This window comes from Python bivittatus, unplaced genomic scaffold, assembly GCF_059951505.1.
Source record: "Python bivittatus isolate LINGU-HERP-01145 unplaced genomic scaffold, Pbiv_v1 ctg000220_np1212, whole genome shotgun sequence".
NCBI lineage: Eukaryota > Metazoa > Chordata > Lepidosauria > Squamata > Pythonidae > Python > Python bivittatus.
Genome location: NW_028277048.1, coordinates 40,845,749 through 40,857,934, shown reverse-complemented (window position 1 = coordinate 40,857,934; position 12,186 = coordinate 40,845,749). Strand labels below are relative to the sequence as shown.

The following is a 12,186-nucleotide window of genomic DNA, read 5'->3' as shown; positions in this document are numbered from 1 at the left end:
AACAAACAAATAAATAAATAAATAAATAAAAATTTTTTTTTAAAAAAGGTAGGAAACATGTGTAGAACTTGGGTTCTGGAATTCTTTCCAACCTATGCCATTGGTGGCCATAGAGGGTATCTTTAATGACGTAATGCAGTTTCTGTGAATACTCTTTCTCCCCAAGGGGTGCACAGGTTTGATAGAAAGATGGTCTAATCATGGTGAGTGAATATGTGTTGCCTCTATATATGTGTTTCAGCCATCCCCTTGTGTTGCATCAGTGTGTGTTTGTATTAGTGCACTAAGAAACTGGGTGTGGGGGAGGTGCATATACTTCATTCAGGGTCATGTGACCATGGGGGAAGAGGCAGGGGGCTTAGTTTAGCTGTCCCATAATCTAATGCCTTTTCCCTTTGAATAAATCTGGTTAAAGTTTCTGTAAGAATCTTGCTTTTTGGCTGTAAGCAGCTGGTAAGGGCTTGACATGAATCCTTGGCATCTGGAAACATTTGCCAATTTATCTCTAAATTCACTAGGGCAGAGATTTCCTGAAAAAGGAAGAACATGCAGATGTTCTATAATGGTGGTCCTCATTTAGTAACCACTCATTCAACAACTGTTTGAAGTTACGATGGTACTGAACGAGGAGACCTATGGCTGGTCCTCAAAGCTGTGGTTGTTGCAGGGTCCCTGTGGTCATGTGATCGCGATTCAGGCACTTAGCAACTGGCATGCAATTATGACAGTTGTAGCGTCCTGTGGTCATGCGATTGCCATTTGCAACCTTCATTGCTGGCTTCTGAGAAGCAAAGTCAACGGGGAAGCCGGCAGAAAGTTGCAAGTCACGGTCACAAGACATCGAGCTCAATGACTGCAACCAGAACTGCCAAAACTGCCATCGTATGTTGGTGCAGTCATGTGACTTTTCACTTTATGACTGTATCGCTTAGCAATGGAGTTCCTGATGCCAATTACTGTCGTTAACTGAGGACTACTTGTACTCGTAATACTTTGCAAGCTGCCCACTTCTTTCCCAGGCTCTGAGAAAGTGATGTAATATTTCCTCTAAGATTCATCAGGGTCTGCTGCTGCTATTGTGGCCAACCTTAAAAAAAGAAGGCATCATATCTGTGCAGCAAAGGTCATAGGTCTTGTAGAGTTTCTCAATCACAGCGATGGCCAGCTTGATTCCTGACAAAACCTCCTCAATTTCGCCTTGCAAGCCTTTCAACACTTCCTCGGGACTCAAAAAGTTACGTGTCTAAACAGGAAGAAATGCAAACAAAGATTAATAGGGCTCGTCGAACCAGACTTTGTAACCAAAATGTCATAACAGCTTGGTGGCCAATTCTATCATGCTAGTAATTCAGAAGCCCCAAAAGGTTTGTTTCAGCATCATAGTTACAAGATAAGAGTCTGCTTCCATTTATGCTGGTCTTTAAGTCTTTTTTTTTTTTGTGAAAAAACAGCATGGAACCAAAGTGGACTATCCAGCAGAAGTGCCTCAGGATTGGCTTATGGGGTAGTGGTAGCAGAGAGTAGAAAGCAGAGTTTTACGAGAGAGGCCCGCAGTTGCTAAGCTGGCAGGTTAAAGATTCCCTGTCCTGGATCTAGTTCGCGTATTCCCTGCTCTGGGTGAAATGTTCAGCCATAATCTGGAATGCTTCTCTCACATTGCTTCTCCACTGGCAAATTACTGGTGTTGATTTGCACAACTCTTCTAGCTCCTTATCTAGTGGCAGGGCAAACTGTTTGCAACTCTCATGCAAACTGGAGCCCACCCCTGGATGCACGAGGGGCTGTGACAGCACAATCAGTTGCCTTCCATCTTTAACATTGCAAATCAAGAATGCTAGCTCCTTCACTTCTCCTTTGATTGCTCAAATAAAAATGCTTGACAACATTAATTCAGCAATCCTGAATTAACTAAAATAATTTTTAGAAACTTCCTATTGAACCGTAAGACTGAATTGCAAGAAGAAAAAACAATCATAGCAAATGCTTTTGATACTTCAAATCTGAATGATTCTTAATATTGTTGTCCTCAGTGGTGATCATGCTGGAGGACAACCTTCTTTCTCTTGAGTGCCCAATACAAGGGAGAGGCAGTAAAGAAAGTGGGTGAGGGTAATGATATTCCCTTAAGCCTGCACCACCCTTTAGCTAACTACCTAATCTGTCAATACTAAGAGAGCCCTGTGATATGATACATTCATATTTGAGATTCTCTTGGAAGCCTTAAAAAAGCTGAAGAAGGTCAGTGGGCACTGAACTAGATACATTTCATACAAAGTCTTTGCAGCATAGAATTCCTTTTCAATCCATTTCAGCAGACAATCAAATAAGAGTATAAAAATAATCCATCATGGTAGTACATTCTACTAAGTTTATATTATATAAATTACAGCCCTTTAGACTGTGATGGTAGGAGGTGTAAAGAAATCAGTATATATTATCATCTTTGGTGACAGTTCCCAGCTAGACAGTGCTTCTGCTTGAAAGTTTTTGACGTAATTAGGAAAATTGCTCAGAATTTTTTTATAGTTAATCCTGAATTTGATTTACTGTCTGTACTTCCTAATGCACATAAACTAACCCATCATGAGAAATTGATTTACTTGTTGTCAGCTAGATTTATGCTTCAAAGTATTGGGAAATTAAAATACATCTTTTACTGAATCCATGGTACTTAAAGCTGTAAGAAATTTCCTAGGCTGAAAAAAATAATAGAATAATAAAAATCTTGGGAAAAGTCTAGTGATGAACAAATTCAGTCAAATTTGTCACCCCACTGATTAACTATATTAATAATTATTTTCCAAATAGATTATGTACACATCATGATTTTGGATTGAAATTTTGTTCTATGTTTTTGTTCTTTATTTCTTGTCTTGAAAAACAATATATTGTATATATATTTAAGGAATAGTAAGAGAAGCTTGGTTTCATTATTACTTTTTCATCCTTTCTTATGGATAAACCTTTTCAGTGGTTACAGACATCAAAGTTGTAGGGAAAAAACCCTTCCCAATTAAGAACTGATATTTTCATAGTGTAATACCATTTCAATGAAGAGATTACAAATCTCCTGCAAAATGACAATGACTCGGGATGGAATGTTGTAATATTCAGAATTAGCCCAGATCAAGCATACTGTGTACATGATGCTACCGATGTGTGAAGACACCTGTATGGAAACAACAGAATGGAAGCTTCAGAAAGGTGAAATAAACATTTTAAAACTATTGCATTTTTCTTGGTGTGCTGATCAAGATCATCTTTACTAATCTGGAAATCCTATTCACATTTCTGAATGTGTGAACAGTGTCCTCAGGCTAGAGAACAACCCTTTGATAACTGTAAACAAGAGAAGGATGCACAGCTTATCCTGAACTTTGCATGTGCCCAAAACATCCTCATTCCCAGAACCTCAAGAAAGAATTCTAAAGAAAAGGAAGTAGCCAGCACCAAACGTAATGTATTAGTTTACCCTGATTTCATTTTAATAATCATATGGAGGATTGTGCTTCCAAGCTAGTCAGGGCAAGGAGACCCTCTAGACCAGTGTTTTCTCAACCTTGGCAAGTTTGAGCTGGGTGGACTTCAACTCCCAGAATGCATGCTGGCTGGGGAATTCTGGGAGTTGAAGTCCACACAGCTTAAAATAGCCAAGGTTGAGAAGCACTGCTCTATACAGTGTAGCATTCAGTGGGCAAAATTGTATACAATGTGCCCTAAATGGCTCTCTCACACTCTGTTTTATGCTCAGTGGAGAGGGTTAGGATGTGCTGTGCTGCACAAGAAGATTCCTCCCAGTTTCAGAGATTCCATGACTACAGATACACTTACATTAGGAGGACAAGAAGGAGTTTTTATGATAAAGTCTTACCTTTCAGTTGGGTTTACTTTGCCAAGGGAGCTGCTTGGGCCTAGTGCACTTCAATGGAGCCCATAGGTGAGTAGATTTGTGTAGGTTGATCATAATAAGCATATATGATGCCAAACCATGTTTTGGGCTTACAGTCACTATTTACAAGTCATGATTGCCCTTCTAAAATATTCAGATTTTGTGATGGCTATTCATTGTTTGGGCTGGAGGTGGTAATAACTTGTTCCCAATCACTCTGGAATCAGCCATCCCCACCCCACCCCCACTCCCCATGATGGGATTTAGGGTGATCTAGGGTGAAAGTTTAATCCTAAACAGCACAGTCATTATCTGTACTCAATCTTTGTGTATAATATCTTCCAGAGAATTCTCTCATGCTACCTTTGCATACAGCATCTGGCCCAGCCTAGTGTTCTTCAGATGTGTTGGACTTCACTGCCCATAATATCTAGCCAGGGAAGCAGAGTGCAGGCCGTTTCTATTTGTGAAGTCCCAGACCGCTGAGAATGTCAGTAGGCCTTTTAAAAGTGATGTAGTGGCCTGTCAGCTTCTTACATCAAGAAATATGGTAACTCTCAAGGTATCATTTCTTCACATTTGACATACCAGGTTATAGTCAGCTTGTTCCACCTCCTCCAGTGTAACTTTTAGAGGCTGCAGATACAGGTTGATATCATCAGCTTCTTTCAATCCTGAATAAAAGGAATGCTTGAGGGTCAGTGAACTTAGGAGGGAAAGAGATCTGATTAAAATTTTAGTGGGTCTTTTTCATAACAATGTTCAGGTTGCTTGGATGGGGAACCTGTAAATGCAGGCGTTTGAAGGAGGGGGAAGGAAGAGCCCAAGGGAGAGCAGTAGCCCTGGAACCGCTCTGTAAAAACCTATGATTATAAAATACAGTGTGTAGATTAAGTGGGGTGCTACTCCTTTGATTTCTAGAGTCACATGGAACAGCCACCTGCATGTGTTATGCAACTGGACTTTCTAGGAAATAGAGTTTACCTGCAGATACATCCTTGAAGACATTCTTAAGTGCTGGCCAATAGCAGCTCTTTGCTCGCTCTAAAATGTCGGCAATCTTTTTGACTTGAGGTGCATAGAGCTGATAGGGAATAGCAAAAGCCAAATCAGAAAGCCTGTTGGTTTTCAGTATCACAATTGAGGTACTTGTAAATCTGAAATAAGCCTTCAGCCTACCTGCTCATTGATGCATTGCAGGTTTTCCTGCCGACTGTACCAGAAATCAAATTCAGCTTTGGGTAATGGGTGTAAACCATCCAGGAGAGGCTGGGCAGAATCTTTGCTCAAGATATCTCGGATCTGATGAGACCAGTCAATAATTATTGTTTCAATGGAGTGTAGCAGGGAACTGTCCACAGCTCCAGGTAGGCTGGAAAACACACGCGCACACACACGCACACACACACACACACACACAGAGGACAAAATAGTAAAATGGAAATAATCTTAACATTTGATTCAGTAGTTAACAAATCATATTTATAGCCTATAGGACATCATACAGTGGGATCTAGAACTCCTTTGTCCAGCATGCTTCCTGTTACAAAGCATGACATACTGAAGAACTATGTAAATAAAAATCTAAAACATTCTCCAATGAAGAACCAGATTATGGGTTTGGATTACATTTTGATTCTACATATAAGCACCCTCACAGAGGCATTCCATAAACATAATGCAAACTTTGGACTCATTTGATGATAGCTAGACAAGAGAGACAAAAAAGAGAGGAATGAATGGCCAGTGTGTGATTTCCTGAGCAGCTGAAGGAAACAAGGTGTTCTGGAGAGCAACATAGGGACTAATTGAATATGCCCACATATCGCCCAGATTGAGGTGATCATAATAATTGCCATTTGACAGTATATGTATTTGTTTCTTTGTAATTAAAATGAAAGAGTCCTGCAAATCCTCTCACACTGTCTACAAGATAACTGTAGGTGGCAGACATAATTAAAAGGCATCCACCTGTCAAACATGTCTGAGTTACTATCCAGGACTTCCATGTTCTCTGGCAAAGGGAGCAGTGTTTTTCCTTTGAACTTTCCTCCCATCACAAACATCTCATTTTTCAGCCTGTGAGCCTGTCGAATAACATCTTCAGCTACCACACGAGGCCATCCGGTTAGGTTTACACCTTTCAAGAACAAGGAGTAGGCAACCTATAGGAGAAGGATTATTTTATTAGAACATATACTACTGGTATAAAAAAAACTTTTGGATTCAAACCATTTTGGATTTGAAAACCCCCATTTTGGGCAGAAAATAGTTGTTTCAGGTTTGAAATAGTTATTTTCATGCTAGAAACACATTAGTCTGTTTTGATTATTTTGGAAGTCTTGACTTTGAAACAATTCTGTTTCAAGTTACAAAACTACATTGGAGCTCAAAAGTCTTCTGAAATTACCATAATATCCAGTTTTGAAAGCAAAGCAGCCATTCTGAAGTGAAACAACTATTTTGAGCTCAAAACACAGTGTTTTGAATTTGAAATTATTGCTTTACACACTCGTAGCAAATACCTCTGTTTCAATCATTACAGATAATGGCATCTAATCAAACTAAAATTGTTCTGTACAGATCCATTCTATTTGAAAACAGCCATGCCTGGAATTTCGTTACAGAATAGCAGCATTCATATAATCCCACTATTCTTGTAGAGGTTACACCAGAGCTATGGCAGTGACGTAGTAGTAATATGCACAATGCCAGCATAACAATAATGCTGTGTGAGCATCAATCTCTTCCCTCAGTATATTACTTTCTTCTACCTTGCCTATCTTAGGCAAGATAAGGAAGTTTCATTGTTAGGCTCAGTTAAACTGTTAACCCAGTCTGGAAATCTATGAAAAAGATCAGTTTAAAAGTTTGAATCAGGGAAAGTGATTACCAACATTAAAACACCTCTAGAGAAATACTGTATATGGAAAACTCTATAAAATTCTTTCTACCCCTTTTACCACTGATGGCCATAGGAGGGGGGTGTGTGTGTGTGTGTGGGTGTGGGTGTGCATGCATTTTCTCTTGTGGGACTAATCAGAGTGTGTGCACACATGGTGCTTGTATGTATCCATGAAGATCTAAATCAGGAGAGGTGCATGTGTGTTGCCTCTGTGTGAGAGTGTATTTGTGTTTCTGCTCTCTCTCATATTGTGGGAGTGAGGGATTTCTGGATGTACTAGAGTAGTAATTAGTGTAATGTAAAAGTGGTGGCGAGAGAAATGCTTTAGTAGCGCTTTTACCAATGCTCCTTATCGTTATTTCCTTTTACTGTCCACCAGCCACATATTATCTCAGCATATTCCTGTTCCAGCCTTTGCACGCTTTTGGTGAGAGAACCAAGCATATCTTAATGGTAGAGCACAGCCACATGCCAGGGTCTCTGTTTCAGTTCTGCACATCATCCCCATTTAAAAGGATGCGCAGATCTCCTGAGAGCTGCGGTTAATTCCAGTAGACAACGCTGAGCTAAATGAACAAATATTCTGACCAGCATAAGGCGCTTCTGATGCTGCCCATCATAGGTCAAAAGCAGCAAGATCAGTTACAAGGAGAAGCTTAAGTTACCTGGGTACCATGACATTAATGTCGTTTCTCCAGATACTTCACAGAGAAAATTAGTGTCTCTTTCAAGCAACATGGAATAATACTTCATAACTCTACCTATTAGATTCATAAATAAGGAAAACATCTGGGATGAATGTAAACATCGCAGACTTTTCTGGGAATACTCCAGTATAGACATACCTGAGGGCTCAGCCATTTCTTTAAGCAGCAGGTACCATTGTGCCATTGCACACAGTGTCACAGACACCAGAGAGAGATGTTATTTTTTTTAAATAAGAATAAATAAAAGTGCCCAGAATCTGCTAGGTGTAATTTATTATATTTCAATCTTAGCTCTTTCTCCAAAGAGAACCAAATAAATATTCTGTCCTCACAATATTGTAGGTCTAGGTTAGGATTAGGATTAAGATTAGGGAAATGAATTTTCCATTTCCAGGACTGTAGCTACTGTATCATGTTGGCTTTGTACAACAGTGAAAAACAATAGCTTTAATCATAACATTGTAGCATCTTTGCTTCCATTTTCATGCAATACTGAGGACCCTGGTATAGTCCAAATGGTCTGGATTAACCAATATTTCTGTCACCTATCCATCTTGTTGAAGCCGGTCCTGCTGCTATAACACCAGCATCTCCTTATATTTGCTGAAAAGGGAAGCATTCTGTGGTGAACCACAAACCAAAACTGGAAGCCCACCTCTTCCACAATAGCCATCATCTGCTCTACTGGGGAAGGGCTGATATCTCCAATCAGGAGTGCATCCAGGAAGTTATCTTTGGTAATGTTTTCATGCTTCTTTTTCACAAAATAGACTGCTTTATTTTTCAGTGTTGATGGGAAGCCAAGGCAGGAGACTAGCTGTCCAGTAGGGTTGAGAGTAATCACCAACGCTGTCACATCTGGCTTCTCATAGAACTCATTGAGCATGGCATGAGTCTCTTCACTGGTTGAAAACTTCGACCATTTGTCAGGCTTAATATGAAGAGAGAGCGTGCAATAATTCTCTATGAAATCCAGCCGTTTATCAGCCATTGTTGTCATCTTGATTCCTCAGCAGCTAACCATGGAATGAACAAAACTGAGCAGATAACGAACTGGAAAGTCTCCTCTCCCAATGTTATTTCCTGTCTTGGGAAGAAAACATCCTTATTCAACACATTAAAGTATCCTCAATGCAACCTATCTGAAACTTATTTCTGGTCCATTACTTAGCTATATTATGGTATTAGTTAAAGTGGAGTATTTGTTGGGAAAGAACATTTAAGAGTAATTTGACATCAAGACTCATGATCACCATCACCATGGGATGAGCTAGATTGAACCCAAAGTAGCTTTTTGAATGCTGGCCCAGGAAAATAACTCTGGAAACTTGCAACTTCCTCTGATATGATCTGCTCAGAAAAGCTTTCTCACATTCATCATTTTGTGCTCTTTCTCCTGGTATAACCTGTAAATCAGAAATGGGCATATTGTAGCCCAGAATCTCATCTAGAGCCAGCCTCACCTTTATTTTATGACCTCCAAAGCACCTTAAATTTGGCAATTTTCAGCGGTGTAATTTTTATGATGTTTACAATTTTGTTTTCAAAATAAGGGTGAAAAAAAGATGTGTTATGCTTGTACAAGGCAAAATACAGCCATTTCCACTCTTAAACTTCCCATGCCACCCAAATAGGAGGGGGGTGTTTGCCTAAAATTTTTGATCCTATCTACCAGTAATACTCTATATCAGCAGCCATGTTTCCCACCCCCTGACCCTCACCCTTTAGAGACTAAGATAGGTAAGTAAGTAAGTAGAGACAGACAGACAGAGTGGAGATCTAATTCATATGTTCATTTTATGTCTTAGAAACAGATCATGTATTTTGTTAGCTTAAGTACTGAAAAGTTTATAGTTCAGGGCTGTGACCCCGGAATGGAGACAAATAACAGAAACCAGACAGCTATCCTTCCTTCCGAGTGTGAATGGAATGGAGTGAAAGGATATGGATATGATAACCCTAACCCTAATATTATCTGAAAGGATAGAACCTACTAGTGTGAAAAGTAACAGGGAGGTCATTCCATAGTTTATCTAAAGCAAACTCTAAGTTTTTCCTGCTTTGATTTATACGCATATTAATTCAATTTTTCTGTCCTGAACAGCATTTCTTTTGCTTGTTTATTCCTTCATATTTTTTTCTCCCTGGGGTCCTTGTGGGAGAATTTACAAAGGAACAAACTAAATATGATGTGGATGATACACAGAATATCTCTAAGAATTTTATTTTCTCTTTTATTTTTTAGCTGTGTAGTGATCTGAAACTGATGGTAGGGGACCAGGCACAATTAACTCTTTCCCAAAGGTATTTTTTTCCCTATTCAAAGTTGACTGCTCCCAATATTCCTTTCCACCTGCAAGAGAAAAAGATAAGAGTTTCTTGCTCCCATGGAAAGCAGGTTGGCAGTGTTGGAAAGGAATTATTAGAAAGTTAAACTAATACCATTTTAGAAGGAAATTTAGTGTTTTGCCATTATACAGAAATGAGAGAGTCACATAGGCAGATAAGGAAAGAATGAGGAGAAAGCGTTACACTCCTGGAAACAGAGATAAAGTGTACCAGTTAGAACAGTGAGAAATCAGGCTAGGTCTTATTTGGAAAATAAAACCTGAGGATTTTGTAATTAGGCATGTGCAAATTGGCTGTTTATACCTGACTATAAAAGGATGCTTCACCCTTTGTACAGGGCCCAGCTGCACTCAATGCTCAATGCTCAATGCTCTTGCTTTGTGTGCTAAATAAACATTTGAACTCTGAATCACGGTGTCTGGCATTTTGACCTGAGCAAGGAATGAACCATTGGGAAGAAATTCTTCCAACAGCAGGGCAGTTGTGTGTGGGAGAAGGAAAGAGTTAAGTAACTCTTCTTCCAGAGCCATTCCAATGTTACTTGTTCCAGCAAGAGTCAGTATGGATTTAAAATAGGTGAATTATAATTTGCTAACTTTTCCCATGTATCTGAATAGTCAATGCATGAAGTTTGGACTCCATCAGCCAAACCGTTCCTTGTTCTTTGACTATCATTTCTTGTATGAGAACTAAAAGCTGAACAACAGGCATTGTTTGAATTTCCGTCAGCCCTACCTAGCATGGCCAATGGGAGGACATTAGGAATTGCCAGTTTGGAGGGCCACACATTGCTAGCCGCTGCTTTAGGGGAATCAAGATACTCACAAAAGGTGCCTCACATCCACAAGCAAACAGAACTAAGGATTCTACAACGTTTTCCTTACCTAATAGGCTTGGAGGCATCCAGTTGAAAACCCCCAACTGCCAAGGAACATTGCTTCCAAAGAGAAGTCTTGTGACATCATTTATCAACTGTCACACCTGCTAGAACCTTCTACCACATATATTCCCTCAGTGGCACTGAACATGGTGAAATGGAAAGCTCCCCTTTTTTTTTAGAGTACACCTCTTCACCTGTTATGACTTGATCAAAGCACAAGGGGCTTTAATTCTAAGGTGGATATAATACTTTTGCATTTAGAATTCATTTTGTGGGAATCCATAGCTGTCTGCATGTGTCTATTGTAGGTTTTAAACACCCTACTGAGATGATATCTTGTTTCTTACTGCTTCCTAAAGCAGTATAACAATGTTCACAAATGTTCTAGCCCTGCCTTAGGCACAAAGCCAGCTGGGTGGCCTTAAGCCAGTCACTTTCTCTCAGCCCTAGGAAGTAGGCAATGGCAAACTACTTCCAAAGGACCTTGCTAAGAAAACTGCAGGGGCTAGTCTGTCCAGTCACTACGAGTCAAAAACTGACTCAAAGGTGCACACACATACTGTATGCTAAGTTTCCATATGAACCAAGTCATGCCCTTTCCATGAAATAAATGTCAAAATCATACTCTGCAGACCAGTGTGTGAATTTTAGTTTCAGCGGCCAGCCACCTTACAAACATCCATACAGCTCTCTTGTGTTTGCTTCCATGCTATCACATACATGGGAGCTTCCACAATTATAAGAAAGAGAGAAAAATAACCATGTGTTGTCGAAGGCTTTCACAGCCGGAATACGATGGCTGGTGTGGGTCTTCCGGGCGGTGTGGCCGTGTTCTGGAAGTTTTGTTTCCTAACGTTTCGCCAGCACCTGTGACTGGCATCTTCAGTGTGTGAACAGTTCACACAATGAACATACTAATCACCCCCAGCAGCCACTCATTAACAACTCAATAGAAGAAAAAACCCTGCCTAATCCCCAGGAAGATACACACATATTCTGACACCAAAACAAGCAGCCACTCGTTAATCCAAACCCCATACCCCCCAGACCCCCCACCACACACCCCCAATCCCCCCTCAGATCTCTATAAATACCCACAAAAGGGTCACCTCATCCTGGGCACAGAGAGAACTGCTCCTGTCTGTGCTCCTGCTCTCTGAAAATGCTGGTCACAGATGCTGGCAAAACGTTAGGAAACAAAACTTCCAGAACATGGCCACACAGCCCGGAAGACCCACACCAGCCAAAAATAACCATAACTGTGGAATCCATGATAACAATGAAAGGTACACTTCCTTAGAACTGTACTAAAGAGTAAAGAATATTATGACACCACCTCAGAGTGAAATGCAATGTATTATATCCAGAGAATTGTGGCATTAGCAGCCTCGAATACAGCAAGCACCTCAGTGCCCCTCTTTAAAATAACCCAAGAAAGATCTTCCATTAAAATGCA

At 40.1% G+C, this 12,186-nt stretch overlaps 1 protein-coding gene across 1 annotated transcript in view; it reads right to left on the bottom strand.

The window, feature by feature from the left end:
- The window catches only part of DNAH17 (dynein axonemal heavy chain 17), a 119,608-nt gene extending 107,726 nt beyond the window's left edge, over positions 1-11,882 (bottom strand). The window contains exons 1-8 of the mRNA XM_088138413.1: positions 11,829-11,882; positions 8,157-8,584; positions 5,861-6,054; positions 5,069-5,261; positions 4,874-4,973; positions 4,478-4,563; positions 3,044-3,169; positions 1,088-1,243 (exon numbers count right to left, since the gene is read on the bottom strand). Coding sequence (XP_087994539.1) covers positions 1,088-1,243; positions 3,044-3,169; positions 4,478-4,563; positions 4,874-4,973; positions 5,069-5,261; positions 5,861-6,054; positions 8,157-8,501 — 1,200 coding nt within the window. The 5' untranslated portion in view covers positions 8,502-8,584; positions 11,829-11,882. The remainder of the gene's footprint in view (positions 1-1,087; positions 1,244-3,043; positions 3,170-4,477; positions 4,564-4,873; positions 4,974-5,068; positions 5,262-5,860; positions 6,055-8,156; positions 8,585-11,828) is intronic.
- Positions 11,883-12,186: the final 304 nt, after the last annotated feature.